Source organism: Lonchura striata, chromosome 7 (genome assembly GCF_050655825.1).
Source record: "Lonchura striata isolate lonStrDom1 chromosome 7, ASM5065582v1, whole genome shotgun sequence".
Classification (NCBI taxonomy): Eukaryota; Metazoa; Chordata; class Aves; order Passeriformes; family Estrildidae; genus Lonchura; species Lonchura striata.
Genome location: NC_140709.1, coordinates 23,213,636 through 23,228,724, shown reverse-complemented (window position 1 = coordinate 23,228,724; position 15,089 = coordinate 23,213,636). Strand labels below are relative to the sequence as shown.

The window sequence follows — 15,089 nt, the reverse complement described above, 5'->3', positions numbered from 1 at the left end:
AAGTTATTTTTTAATGTAAAAGTTATAGGCTCATGTCTTAATGTATGACTTTAAAAGGTCATTAAGTTTAAAAATATAAATATTCAAAAGACTATAAAATAAGATCTATTCATATGTTATAAACAAATCAGGAAGAAGTTTTGTGTTTGTTTTATTCTGTGTGTGCAATGTTTGCATTGTCTCTACGTAAGTCTTGTTGTAGAAAGCAACGTTCTTTCTAGATGAGAAAAAATATTATATTTGTAGGATTCTTGAAATCATATGATGACCCATACTAGGACAAACCGTGTGCACACAGAATATACCATTATATTGTGTCTGATAACTAGACCTCTGAAATTTCAGTACTGGTGTTTGAATCCTATATATTTAGTGACAACAAAAAGACCTGTACTCCAGTTTCAGCATTATTATTTTTCATATGGTACTCCCTATGCTCATTCATTCAGTGAGAATTGCCTGTAAAAGTTTCTCTTTTTGTGCCTTGTACAAGTTAGGAGTGTGTCTAACTGTAACTAAAAGAAAATTTACTAAAAATTCTGTCCAGAATTATAGACTTTTTACTTTTATGTTTTCTATAGATACAAAGTGAGTTACAAAAAAGAAACCGGGGAATGCAAACTTGAAATTTCCATGACTTTTGCTGACGATGCCGGAGAATACACTATTGTTGTTCGTAATAATCTTGGAGAAGCTTCTGCAACGGTCTCCTTACTAGAAGAAGGTACATTTTAGATTAAGGAAACGGAAACAATATTTTTCTAAAATTAACTTCCAAATGGCAAAAAATATTTTCAATTGTGCTGCAAATTCTTTGCAGCTTAGTTTATCCAGTTCAAAAAACATAAAGGGAGATCTAATGGCTCTGTTTCTTCAAGATAAAATATCTGACATAAGGTCCTTGAAGGACTTTATTCTTTGTTAGAATGTGTAGCTGTAGGAACCTTCCTCTGTAGACATGCCATGTTCATGACAAGACATTCAGAAAAAGATGTGGGAAAAGAAGTTTAATAAATTCATAGATTGTTATCTTGAAGGAAAATAAGCTAGTTTAATTTTTTTATTTGTCCTGTATAAATGTACAAAAGTTTTCAGGAGACGGAGTCATGGTGAAGAAATTATAAAATAATCAATAATCTCTGCAGATTCTTCCCCTTTGAAAACTAGGACACCCAAACAGTACAGGAAGACTTATACCAGTTTATAAAGCTCATCTTAATACATTAGTCTTTGCATTTTGTTGCTGTTCATATTTATTAGCTAAACAGACAGAAAATCTGCTTGACTCACCAAAACCAGTAAAATAAGTTTGTACTTGTTTTCTCCATTCAGTCCAGTGAAAACCAAAAAATTTATCAAAATTAATCTGTTCTCAATTCTTAGCTGATTATGAAGCCTACATAAAATCGCAACAAGAAATGATGTACCAAACTCAAATGACTGCATACGTACAGGAACCTAAAGTGGCTGAGGTAGCCCCACCCATTTCCTATGGTGACTTTGAAAAAGAGTACGAGAAAGAACAAGCTCTAATTAGGAAGAAAATGGCAAAAGATACAGTGATGGTCAGAACTTTTGTAGAAGATGAGGTATGTCTATCCATACTAATTTTGGGTATTGACATTTTACCATATAAATAATTAATTTGCAAGGTCACTATTTGACACAGAAAACTAAACTAATGGTCTTGCTTTTCTATATAGGAATTCCATATTTCTTCTTTTGAAGAAAGACTTATCAAGGAAATTGAACTCAGAATTATTAAGACTACCTTACATGAACTTCTTGAAGAAGATGGAGAGGAGATGATGGTTGATATTTCTGAATCTGAAGCTGTAGAAGCAGGATTCGATTTAAGATTAAAGAACTACAGAACCTTTGAAGGGACAGGAGTTACTTTCCATTGCAAGACATCTGGATATCCATTGCCAAAGGTACCCCAAATCTGTATAACTCTTTTTTTTTTTTCCCTTGATGCTCTACTTGAAAAAAATCCCTTAATATCTCATTGTCAGACATTCTACATTCTGCATAGGAAACAGTGACTTTCAAAAGGAATCCAGTCTTCTTGTTTGATATCTTTGTGTCTTAATAGAATAGAGTTAGGTTGGTTAGCCAGTTCAGAGGTAGGTTGGATTTACCAATTGAGTTGGTCTTGATTCTGAGTATCTCTGAGGTAGCCCAGACCAGTGGGGAACACAGAAGCAGTCCAGTTGAGGTTACTTTGCTCTTCATCAAAATGGGCTTTATATCTGCTTCTAGCTCCAAAACTTGTCTTTCAGGTTGCTATGTAAACATCTTACACTAGTCTCACCTATTTCAACTAAAAATGTTAATGTTTAACACATATATGTGGAATTGTGATGTTTTCCAGCTGAAAAATAGCAAGTTGTAATGTCTTGTATTTACTAGCCATTACTGGATCTTTGCCTTTGGGAGAGCTCACATAGCAGTCTACTTTTTCTTTCCATGCAGGTGGCATGGTACAAGGATGGCAAACGTATTAGACATGGAGAGCGCTACCACATGGAACTTCTGCAAGATGGCAGCGCCACTCTGCGTTTACCTGTTGTTTTACCTGAAGATGAAGGAATTTATACTGTCTTTGCCAGTAATATGAAAGGAAATGCCATTTGCTCAGCAAAACTCTATGTTGAGCCAGTTGCACCTACAGCAACTCCAGGTTATATGCCAGGACCCGAAGTTATGAGAAGATATAGGTAGGTACACAATCATATCATTTTATGAGACTTCAATCTACTGTGATAGCCCAAAAGCTTATTTTAACATACCTATTAAATAAACTTAAGCTACTGCAGTTTACACGCCCCTAGAAAAGTTCTAAATGCTGTTTTCATGACTCATATAGATTTATGTACTAACTTTTTGTCTGGTTTTCTTTTTTAATAAGCACTGCAGTTCCCAGAGTGCAATAATTCATATGCATTTCATTTCCAGACACAGTATCAGATTTACAAGCTCAATAACCATATTTATTTGTTAAAGTACTCACATTTTTGAAAAAAATATCTTCTGCACTTCGAATTTTGGTGTGGTGTACAAGTATTTTTTTCCTGTCCTTGAAATACTGTATTTCTATTACAGAAAAATTAAGCATTGCCATGTCCTGTGTTCAGTCTCCATACACATACACACCCATGCACAAACGTACACAGGATTGCACTATCCTATTTTGATCTGTGCACTATCCAAAACCCAAAAATTTCTTTGGTCATAGTGTATCCTAACACTACTCGCCTCTAAAACTGCTGTCAAAAACCAAAAGAAAATTGACTACAAATAATTTTTCCCCCCAATTTCTCACATAGATAAATTGGCCAAAGTCTTTAAAATAAATTATGAGAAAGGCAAAGGTTGAACTCTGTTTATCACGTCAGTCCACTGCTATATGACATTGCCATACACATCTGTCTTATCTCTTCCTTCCAGGTCTATCTCTCCACGGTCTCCAAGCCGGTCTCCCGCCCGCAGTTCTCCTTCTCGTTCTCCTGCCCGGAGATTAGATGAAACTGATGAAGGACAACTAGAGAGACTATATAAGCCAGTTTTTGTGCTGAAACCAACATCATTTAAATGTTCACAGGGGCAGACAGCAAGATTTGACTTAAAAGTTGTTGGCAGACCTATGCCAGAGACATACTGGTTCCATAATGGTACATCAGCCTTATTTTCATGAAGAAATAGTCTTTCAAAAAGCTTTTTATGTCTCATTGTGACTGTCTTGATTGCAACTGTTTTCTTTTCATCTGTATCTGCAGGCCAGCAAGTGATTAATGACTACACCCATAAAATAGTGATTAAAGAAGATGGTACCCAGTCATTGATCATTGTTCCTGCAATGCCTGAAGACTCTGGAGAATGGGCTGTCATTGCTCAGAACAGGGCAGGCAAAGCTTCAGTCTCCATGACACTGACTGTAGAAGGTATCTTCTGTATTTTCTATTGTATTCTGTACATCATGTTACTTTTAGCATTCAGATGAGTGGTTCTTATTTAAAACCATGGCCTTGTCATTTCTTCTTGTGATAATTTACATTTGCTCTTTCAGCTAAGGAAGACCTAGTCAGACCACACTTTGTGGAAAGGCTGAGAAATGTCAGTGTGAAGGAGGGCTCTAGACTGGAGATGGCAGTGAAAGCTACTGGTAACCCTAATCCTGACATTGTATGGCTCAAGAACAGTGACATCATTGTGCCTCATAAATACCCCAAAATAAAGTAAGGATTTTTATTATATTTAAATCTGTTGAAATTTAAATTTTATTACCCTTTTATTTAATTTTATTTAAAATATATTATATAAGTTAAGTAGTAATGCAAAATGCTTTCTGCAGTTTCACAGAAGGGATTCACTAGGGGCTTTTGCATTGCAGCAAGGATTACAGATATAAATTTTTTTGTATTAATCACTCAATATTTTTCCAGCCTGTGTTCTCATATAATTTCTAAAAGCCATCACAGAGATTTACTGAAATTTTCTCTGTCTCTGATTTTGAAGACCTCTGCAGGCAAAACTACCACAGAATTTAAGATTGGTTTTTATTATTCTTCTCTGATTCTTAGGCATTGCACTCCCAAACATGAATAAACATAAACAAAATGTCTATTACCTCCAGAGATTTGCCTTTGGAAGCTTTGAACTAATTTGGAAGAAGGACAAAAATTAATGACAAAGAAGGGAAAAATAATTAATATTTTTTTATATGTATTTCAGGATTGAGGGAACCAAAGGGGCAGCTGCCCTTAAAATTGAATCTACTGCCAGGCAAGATGCTGCATGGTATACTGCTACTGCTATCAATAAAGCTGGACGGGACACTACCCGTTGCAAAGTAAATGTTGAAGTTGAACACACAGAACCTGAACCAGAAAGGAAATTAATAATTCCAAAAGGAACTTACAAAGCCAAGGAGATTGCAGCACCAGAGTTAGAACCTCTCCATCTGCGTTATGGTCAAGAGCAATGGGAGGAAGGAGATCTCTATGACAAAGAAAAGCAACAGAAACCATTTTTTAAGAAGAAGCTCACATCTTTGAGGCTCAAACAATTTGGACCAGCACACTTTGAATGCAGGCTTACACCAATTGGTGACCCAACCATGGTGGTGGAGTGGTTGCATGATGGCAAACCATTGGAAGCCGCTAACAGACTTCGCATGATCAACGAGTTTGGGTACTGTAGCCTGGACTATGGGGTAGCCTATTCCAGAGACAGTGGAGTGATTACTTGCAGGGCAACTAACAAATATGGTACAGACCATACATCTGCTACTCTGATCGTGAAGGATGAGAAAAGTCTTGTGGAAGAATCCCAGTTGCCAGAAGGCAAAAGGGGGCTCCAGCGAATTGAAGAGTTAGAAAGAATGGCCCATGAGGGTGCTCTACCTGCTGTTGCACTGGACCAAAAGGAAAAACAAAAACCAGAAATCGTTTTGGTTCCTGAACCTGCAAGAGTTCTTGAAGGTGAAACAGCACGATTCCGCTGCCGTGTGACTGGCTATCCTATGCCCAAGGTCAATTGGTACCTAAATGGACAGCTCATCCGTAAAAGCAAAAGGTTTAGACTCCGTTACGATGGAATCTACTACCTGGATATTGTGGACTGCAAATCATATGACACAGGAGAGGTGAGAGTCACTGCAGAGAATCCAGAAGGCTTTATTGAACATAAGGTGAAACTTGAGATCCAACAGAGGGAAGACTTCAGATCTGTTCTTCGTCGTGCTCCTGAACCCAAACATGAGCCTGTAGTTACAGAACCTGGGAAACTTCTATTTGAGGTACAAAAGGTAGACAAACCTGCAGAGGCAACAACCAAAGAAGTGGTGAAGCTGAAAAGGGCTGAAAGAATCACTCATGAAAAGCTTTCAGAGGAATCTGAAGAGCTGCGTAGTAAATTCAAGCGCAGGACAGAAGAGGGCTACTATGAAGCCATCACAGCTGTGGAACTTAAATCTCGCAAAAAAGATGAATCATATGAAGAAATGCTAAAAAAGACAAAAGAAGAACTTCTTCACTGGACCAAAGAGATCCCAGAGGAAGAGAAGAAAGCACTTCCTCCTGAAGGCAAAATCACCATTCCAACATTCAAACCAGAGAAGGTAGAGCTTAGTCCAAGCATGGAGGCTCCCAAGATACTTGAACGAATTCAAAGCCAGACTGTAGCCCAAGGAACAGATGCACATTTCCGTGTGAGAGTGGTGGGAAAACCTGATCCTGAATGCCAGTGGTTCAAAAATGGTGTTCAGATTGAAAGGACAGATCGTGTGTACTGGTACTGGCCTGAAGATAATGTTTGTGAATTAGTTATCAGAGATGTGACTTCTGATGATTCTGCCAGCATCATGGTGAAAGCAGTCAATATAGCTGGTGAAACTTCTAGTCATGCTTTCCTGTTAGTACAAGGTAATTTCAATTCTTTTACTCATCTTACTGCTCATCATAGTGTGTTAAGTCTGTTTGGTCAGTGCACTGCTGATTGTTATATATTATTTTGCAGCCAAGCAATTAGTCAGCTTCACCCAGAAGTTACAAGATGTTTTTGCTAAAGCAAGAGACTCCATGGCAACATTTGAATGTGAAACATCAGAGCCCTTTGTCAAAGTGAAATGGTTTAAGGATGGAATTGAGATTCATTCTGGAGACAAGTACAGGATGCACTCGGACAGAAAGGCTCACTTTCTTTCAGTATTAACAATTGATATGTCTGACGCTGATGACTACAGCTGTGCACTGGTTGAAGACGAATCTGTAAAAACCACTGCAAAGCTTACTGTTGAAGGTAAGCATACAACTCAGTACCATGCCATACTTTTAAGGTGAAATCAGCTTCAGAAAGAAATAAAACTATTTAAAAAGACCTCTAACGCCCTTAGAGGTGTGGAGCTGCTTTCACACTTTTGGAATCCAGTATGACAGTTTAGAGATGTATTTATGTAAAATGATTACACTATATATCTATATATATTCCCTTAGGCTCATTTAGTAAGTTTTTTTTCTTCAGGAGAATCTAATCAAGCTTATTTACAAATGTAATTATTTGCCTTTAGGTGCTGCAGTTGAATTTATTAAAGAACTTGAGGATGTTGAAGTGCCAGAATCTTTCTCAGCTGAACTTGAATGTGAGGTTTTCCCAGAAGACGTGGAGGGGAAATGGTATCATGGTGATGTTGAGCTTACTTCTAGTCTTAAATATGTGATTACATCCCGCCGTGGTCGCCAGATCCTCACTATTAAAGATATTAATAGAGACGATCAAGGAGAATATAGTTATGTTGTTGATGGAAAAAGGACTCAATGCAAACTGAAGATGAAGCGTAAGCATTTCTCACATTGTCTATATACTATCACTTTTCTATTTTATAGCATGTATTATAGCTTTATCCTGTTGTATCTCATAATGCTAATGTTCCATATTCTGCCTCTTATAAATATTAACTTCATTTAATTCCACAGCTCGTCCCATGGCAATTCTTCAAGGACTTACTGATCAAAAAGTCTGTGAGGGAGATATAGTGCAACTTGAAGTCAAAGTCTCCCTAGAAAATGCAGAAGGTGTCTGGATGAAAGATGGCCAAGAAATTCAGTCAAGTGACCGTATTCACATTGTGTTGGATAAACAATCACATATGTTGCTCATAGAAGATGCCACAAAGGAAGACAGTGGAACTTACTCTTTTAATGTTCCTGATCTTGAGCTGTCAACCACTGGACAGATCACAGTGTACAGTAAGTCACTATGATAATTTTGAAAGTGTGATTTTTAGCTCTTTTAGGATTACTTTTTAAGGACATAGTTTTTCTCACAATGAATATTTTTATAACTTGCAGGTGTAGAAATAGTGGTGCCTCTAGAAGATCTTCATGTAATTGAAGGAACAAAAGCCATCCTCGAATGCAAAGTTTCAGCACCTGATGTGTCCTCCTCAAAATGGTACCTAAATGATAACCAAATAAAGCCTGATGAACGTGTACAAGCTGTTTGTAAAGGCAATAAACAGAGGCTAGTGCTCACCAGAACCCATGCATCAGATGCAGGGCGCTATAAGCTAATGGTTGGCAAAGTGGAAACAAGCTGCAATGTCACAGTTGAAGGTTGGTGTTTCTTAAGATGCACAGTTCTTTGTGAAATTCTTTCTTTGAAAACAACACTAGTGGAAACAATTAATAAATTTATAATTTATTCTTTTTATAGAAATTGAGATTATTAGAGGTCTTCATGACATCACCTGCACTGAAACACAGAATGTGTCCTTTGAGGTTGAGCTCTCCCATTCAGGGATTGATGTCATTTGGCATTTCAAAGGCCAACCCATAAAGGCCGGTCCTAAATATAAAATTGAAGCACATGGCAAAATATATAAATTGACAGTGGTGAAGATGATGAAAGATGATGAAGGAGAATATGTCTTTTATGCTGGAGAGAAGAAAACATCTGGGAAGCTTATAGTAGCAGGTGAGTAGGGTTAAAGTCCAAGGTTTTTATTTTACTGTGGTTTAGAAAGTACCCAATGGACTTGTAGCAATAGTGCTGTTCCAGTGGGAGTTTGTCTTTAATTTATCCTTATTTTATGTTCTCCTTGACTTTCCCCTTATCTTTTGTGATTAGTAAAATTTGAGTACTCAAATCTGATAACGTTAATATATTTTGCTAGATCAGAAGCACAGTATGAAACCTATATTATGCTTGTGATGTAATTAATGTAAAAAAGAGGAGGCTTTGTCCTGTGTGTTCTCAGTATACCTGTGCTGATGATAAAATAAAAGAGAATAATTAGGATAGAAATAAGAAACATATTTTTGTGATTTCCAGGTCATATTTTATTCCTGATTTTTCTCAGAGCTTAGAATGACTGAGCATTTCTATGCTGCAAATTAGGACAAAGAATTCCAGCATCTAGTTTTGGTTTCTGTGTGGGGGAAAGCTGAACAGAAGCACAACAAAAGAACACACTTTTTCTTCCCAACAGGCGGTGCCATTTCAAAGCCTCTCAGTGACCTGACTGTGGCCGAGTCCCAGACAGCTGTTTTTGAATGTGAGGTGGCAAATCCTGAATCAGAGGGCCAGTGGCTACAAAATGGTAGACCATTAGCTACGACAGATCAGTACCGTGCTGAATCTGATGGTGTAAAAAGAAGGCTTGTTATCCCTGCGACGAAACTGGAGGATATGGGGGAATACAGCTATGAAATAGCAAGCTCAAAGACATCTGCCAAACTGAAGGTCGAAGGTCAGTATTTTTTATAACTAACTGAGGTCTTTGAGACTTATTCCAGCATCTCTCACTCTGGTTTGGACCAGGCCTTAAGACACATGCAAAATAAAATAAATAAAAAACCCCAAACAAACAAAACCCTGAGCCTATCCAACAATGGCAAGAACTAAACAAGCAAATCCCCAACCAACCAACCAACCAACCAACCAGAAAATGCCAAACCAAAAACCCCAGAAACCAAACACTTCTCATGGATACTATGAGTAAAGCTGCCATGCTGCGTTCCTAGTGCACCACTTTGCTGAAAACTGTATAAATTGCTATATGCATAAAATGAAGCACCATTATTCAGTTTTATCAGAATTATTATATTTACTATAGGCTTTCATTTTGATCGATTTTGTCGAGTTTTTTTTCTATTTTCTTTCTTTTTTTTTCCTAGCTGTTAAAATAAAGAAAACACTGAAGAACTTGACTGTGACAGAATCACAGGAGGCAGTTTTCAGTGTAGAACTGACCCACCCTGATGTGAAAGGAGCTCTATGGATTAAAAATGGTGTTGAACTTGAATCAAGTGACAAATATGAAATTACAGTGAAAGGAACTGTTCACACACTGAGAATCAAACACTGTGTTGTCACTGATGAGTCTGTTTACAGCTTTAAACTTGGAAAAATAGGAGCAAATGCCAGACTTCATGTGGAAAGTAAGTCATTTTGGTTTGAGTATTTGCTGTAATGTGTGTTTTGAATTCATATCTTACACAGTGCTGAATATTGCTAAACTTTTTTCCTCAAGCTGTCAAGATCATCAAAAAGCCAAAGGATGTGACTGCTTTGGAAAATGCTGTTGTCTCATTTGAACTGAGCGTTTCCCATGATACTGTACCCGTCCGGTGGTTCCATAAAAATATTGAGCTTAAACAAAGTGATAAATACAAGATGATCTCTCAAAGGAAAGTTCACAAGCTTATGCTGCATAACATATCTCCTGATGATGCTGGGGAATACACAGCTCTTGTTGGGCAAATTGAGTGCAAAGCGAAACTGTTTGTGGAAAGTAAGTATTGTAATAAAATAGCTATATGAATTGTTACATCAACACTGAGCAACTGGATCTGACTCTTCATAGCCTGCTACCCTTGTGTTTTTTTGCAGTCTTCCAAACATACAAACTTTAAAAAAAATGTATCTTTTATCCCCTCATTTTAGGCATACACATTACAAAGACCATGAAGAATATTGAGATCCCTGAGACAAAAACTGCCTCTTTTGAATGTGAGGTTTCTCATTTCAATGTGCCAGCTGTCTGGTTGAAAAATGGTGTGGAGATTGAAATGAGTGAAAAGTTCAAAATAGTTGTCCAAGGGAAACTTCATCAGCTCAATATAATGAACACAAGCAGTGAAGACTCTGCAGAATATACTTTTGTCTGTGGAAATGATAGAGTCAGCGCAACCCTGACTGTAAAACGTAAGTAAAAATTAAATTAACCAGAATATTTTACAGTTACCAGTAATAAGTTTGTGTTAACAAGTGGACTTAATGAAATTCTGACATAACCAGCAGACTGTAGAGGTGTTTTTTAACACTAAAGAGCCTCAATAACATTCTTTAAAGGGATATAGAAGTGGTGAACTTGAAAGTCAGATCCTGTGTTCTCCTCTTTAGGCAAACATACATAAATGCCAGGTCACTGTAAGAGACCGAATTTGGATTCTATGTAATTCAGTAATTGTGGGACATTTAATTGTAATACTGATTCTAAACACAAAATGTACCTTTTAGTATTTCCAAAATCATCTTAAAGAAGTTGAAACATCTCTAATCTTGTTAACATGCATTTAAAATAAAGTAAAACAGAATGGAAAAAAGCAAACCATGTCTATTCCTTTCCTTTTAGCCATCCTAATTACCTCCATGCTAAAAGACATCAATGCTGAAGAGAAAGATACAATAACATTTGAAGTCACTGTTAATTATGAAGGCATCTCATATAAATGGTTAAAGAATGGAGTAGAAATAAAATCGACTGATAAATGCCAGATACGAACTAAGAAGCTTACACACTCCCTCTCCATAAGGAATGTACATTTTGGTGATGCAGCAGAATATACTTTTGTTGCTGGAAAAGCAGCTTCATCAGCTACTTTATATGTAGAAGGTATTTTCTCTCTCGATTTGTATGTTTAGTGATTTCTCGGGCTTAAATAACATCACAGCACTCATTCTACTTTCTTCTTCTCTAGCTCGTCATATTGAGTTTAGGAAGCATATTAAAGACATCAAAGTGGTGGAGAAGAAGAGGGCTATTTTTGAATGTGAAGTATCAGAACCTGACATTCAGGTCCAGTGGATGAAGGATGGGCAAGAACTCCAGATTGGTGATAGGTAAATTATTGCTTCTACACCATAATAACTTTTGGTGTGTGTTTTCCCACATGAAATCTCTAGCTTACTTTCTTTTCTTATGTGCTCAGGATGAAAATTCAGAGAGAGAAATACGTCCATCGTCTCATCATTGCTTCCACAAAGATGTCTGATGCTGGTCAGTACACTGTAGTAGCAGGTGGAAACACATCCAGTGCCAATTTGATAGTGGAAGGTCGTGACATTCGTATCAAAAGTGCCCAGAAAGATATTCAGGTAAGACCTATACAGATGAATAAATATTTCACAGTTTTGTCACTCAAAGAATAATGCAAGGGAAGAGCAACAATATCTAACCAGAGAGAGTCATAGCACAAAAATCTGTAATCATAAGGTCAGAACCTTCACCTAAGAAACTGGAAAGTGAGACTCAGAGAAAAAAATCAATATTACTTCTATTATTTATTCTTTTTCAAAGGTCATTGAGAGACAAAGAGCTGAAATTGAATTTGAAGTCAATGAAGATGACATTGAACCACAGTGGTACAAGGATGGTATTGAGATCAACTTCCAATATGAAGAAAGATACAAGTATGTGGTGGAAAGGAGAGTTCATCGAATGAGCATCTTTGAAACCACTTACTCTGACGCTGGGGAATATACTTTTGTTGCGGGACGGAATAGGAGTTCTGTTATTCTTTATGTGAATGGTATGTGGCCCCACAACCAATGTTTTGACTGTATTTATTACTCAGTGGTTTTGTGGCTCTTATATGCCTTCTCTGGAATTCTAACCCTTCAAAGAAAAAAAAAATTCAAAGAGATAATTTGGAACACTACTGAATTCTTCATGTACATAGATGTTTCTTGCCCTATGGAAGTAGCTGGCTAGTGGATGAAAATACCATAGCAATTCTTTTCCCATAGTATTTACTTAGACCAGAAAATTCTTGAGTCTAAATAAAACTACTTTGTTCATAAGGCCAGATATGCCTTTCCAGAGGGATCAACCTAACAATTCTTGTACACATTTTGCCAGAAACACTAACTTGTACAGATTTTGCCAACACAGCTAACTACATTAAGGCACTTGCTGCTACATCACTCCCCCTGTATCAAGGGTGAGGGCATATTTTTATGGACACAAAAGATTAGGAATTATAAGGGCTTGTTTTGTTTGTTTAATTCTTTGAAAATAGTTTTCAATCACTAATAACATAAATAATTAGATTTTTCTCTCTTTCCTTCCTTCTCCTATATCTCTTTGCCACTTCACTTCCCTTCAATTTTCAGCTCCAGAGCCACCCCAGATTATTCGGGAGCTAGAGCCAACTACTGTGGAGTCTGGCAAACCTGCCCGCTTTTGTGCTATTGTATCAGGCAAACCCCAGCCCAAAATTTCCTGGTACAAAGATGATCAACAGCTTTCTCCAGGTTTCAAGTGTAAATTTCTTCATGATGCACAAGAATATACTCTATTGCTGATAGAAACTTTCCCTGAAGATGAAGCAGTGTACACCTGTGAAGCAAAAAATGACTATGGAGTAGCTACAACTTCAGCTTCACTTTCAGTCGAAAGTGAGTCTTCCATGCTCTTAACAACATCTGTGAAATGAAATTTTCATTCTTGATCTTTACAAATCACCTTTTTTTCTTTTTCTTTAGTCCCAGAAGTTGTCTCTCCAGAGCTAGAAATGCCAGTGTATCCACCTGCTGTCATAATACCACTACGTGATACGGTTACATCTGAGGGACATTCTGCTTGTTTTCAGTGCAGAGTTACTGGAACAGGTGGGTTTAATGACATCCTATACATCTTTCCATCTCTCAAAATTTTTCATCTTGAACTCAGAAAAAAAGTTCAGCAATATATGTTCTCAGATCAGTCTTCCCCTAGAAGTACAGATACTTGATACACACACATAGCCAAGTGTTACTGACAAGGTTCAGTTAAGCACACCAAAGCATGCAAGTATTCAACTGTCATAAACATATTAAGTGTTTCTAAAAAGACCAGTTTGTCATAATTTCCCATAGCTTATCTTTGGAAACTTCTCAGCATCTTAAAAGCTAACTGATATTGGAGAACTCTATCAGTGAGTAAGACGAAAAGTTTCATGGAAGAAAAGCAGTACTGCATCAAATGAACATGAATTTCTGAAGACACACACTGTCATGCCCTTAAGTACACTAACTGAAACTGTGACTCAACCTTTCTCCAAATATTTTAAGTATCATCCTGCAAATACTAAACAGTGGTTACTTAAAAAGTGTTAGCTAATTTTCTTTTTAAGTGTAGATTTTGCTTAAATAAGTTTTTTGATTTAGATACATAGAATGTTACTCTGCAATTAAAGTATCTTTTTCCTTACCACACTATCAAATAAAGCTACTTTTTTCCACTTAGCAAATGGCCTTGAGTACGACTACTAGTAAAATATTCACATAGTAAATTGCAGAGTAAGATCCAGTTCACAAGCCAAAGAATTTAAAATTATTTCAAGACAAACAAAACTCTAAATTAAAAAATAATCCAATGTGACAGCTCTATAAAAATTAATATAAATTTGTTTTACATATATATATGCAAATATATGTAATTTGTATTACCATCCCTTGAAATAAAACTCCAGGGTTTTTTTATTTTTTTAAAAAGCTTTAGTAAAAATCTGATTCTGCTTCAGAAAATATATGTTGGAAATACTGGTCCACCCTTTGTGCAATACATGCTAGTGTAATTTTTTATTTAATATACCTATATTTATGTGAATATAGAAGCTGCATTTACAGCACAGAATATAAGGATCCTTTAATCTAGATCACCCATTGTAGAATCATTTAGGTGGGAAAAGAACTCAAAGATCATCAAGTCCAACTCTTAACCAGAACTGCCAAGTCCAGAAATAAATAATATTCCTAACTGCCAAATCTCCATGGCTTTTAAATGCTTTCAGGGACTGTGACTCTACCACTTCACTGAGCAGCCTGTTCCAATGCTTGACAACCCTTGCAATGAAGAAATTTTTCCTACTGAAAATCTCATTTATTGAATACTCTATCCAAATGCATTTGCACACCTCTTACTTATAAAAACCTTTTATATTAGGTTAGCTAACACATGATTGCAAGTACAGTTGTTTAATGGTAGGCATTGTGCGACTGGCTATTGAAAATGCTCTTCTGATAACAGTAACAGCACACTATTTGAGTAGCAACATATGATTCATAATGTAGTACAATGACGGAGACAAAAAGCTGAAGTCTGCTTCAATTCACTTTTATGTCTACAAGAATCTATACAAGTAATACATTTCATATAGGAATATATAATTCTTTCTTGAGAAATATTACAAGTAATATTTGCAACAAAAAGAGGGAAGGTGCTGTCCTTGGCAGAAGAACGTGCTGTTTTAATTTCTTAACCTGACTAGCTCAAGCTAGATATTTTACAGCCTGTTTAATCATGTAACTGTAGCAAAATCACA

General features: G+C 36.6%; 1 protein-coding gene across 50 annotated transcripts in view; it reads left to right on the top strand.

Moving 5' to 3' along the window:
• TTN (titin) overlaps positions 1-15,089 on the top strand; it is a 239,181-nt gene that overhangs the window by 19,890 nt on the left and 204,202 nt on the right. For 49 of the 50 annotated variants that reach the window (XM_085584497.1, XM_085584521.1, XM_085584510.1 and 46 more), the window contains 23 exons: positions 582-724; positions 1,384-1,589; positions 1,704-1,934; positions 2,476-2,720; positions 3,451-3,674; positions 3,780-3,944; positions 4,070-4,238; positions 4,735-6,425; positions 6,520-6,801; positions 7,070-7,336; positions 7,476-7,748; positions 7,851-8,114; positions 8,215-8,475; positions 8,990-9,250; positions 9,678-9,941; positions 10,034-10,294; positions 10,447-10,707; positions 11,138-11,398; positions 11,484-11,625; positions 11,715-11,880; positions 12,083-12,314; positions 12,898-13,182; positions 13,270-13,395. In XM_085584497.1, the coding sequence (XP_085440623.1) occupies positions 582-724; positions 1,384-1,589; positions 1,704-1,934; positions 2,476-2,720; positions 3,451-3,674; positions 3,780-3,944; positions 4,070-4,238; positions 4,735-6,425; positions 6,520-6,801; positions 7,070-7,336; positions 7,476-7,748; positions 7,851-8,114; positions 8,215-8,475; positions 8,990-9,250; positions 9,678-9,941; positions 10,034-10,294; positions 10,447-10,707; positions 11,138-11,398; positions 11,484-11,625; positions 11,715-11,880; positions 12,083-12,314; positions 12,898-13,182; positions 13,270-13,395 (6,680 nt within the window). The remainder of the gene's footprint in view (positions 1-581; positions 725-1,383; positions 1,590-1,703; positions 1,935-2,475; positions 2,721-3,450; positions 3,675-3,779; positions 3,945-4,069; positions 4,239-4,734; positions 6,426-6,519; positions 6,802-7,069; positions 7,337-7,475; positions 7,749-7,850; positions 8,115-8,214; positions 8,476-8,989; positions 9,251-9,677; positions 9,942-10,033; positions 10,295-10,446; positions 10,708-11,137; positions 11,399-11,483; positions 11,626-11,714; positions 11,881-12,082; positions 12,315-12,897; positions 13,183-13,269; positions 13,396-15,089) is intronic. The other variant, XM_085584508.1, reaches the window with a different exon arrangement.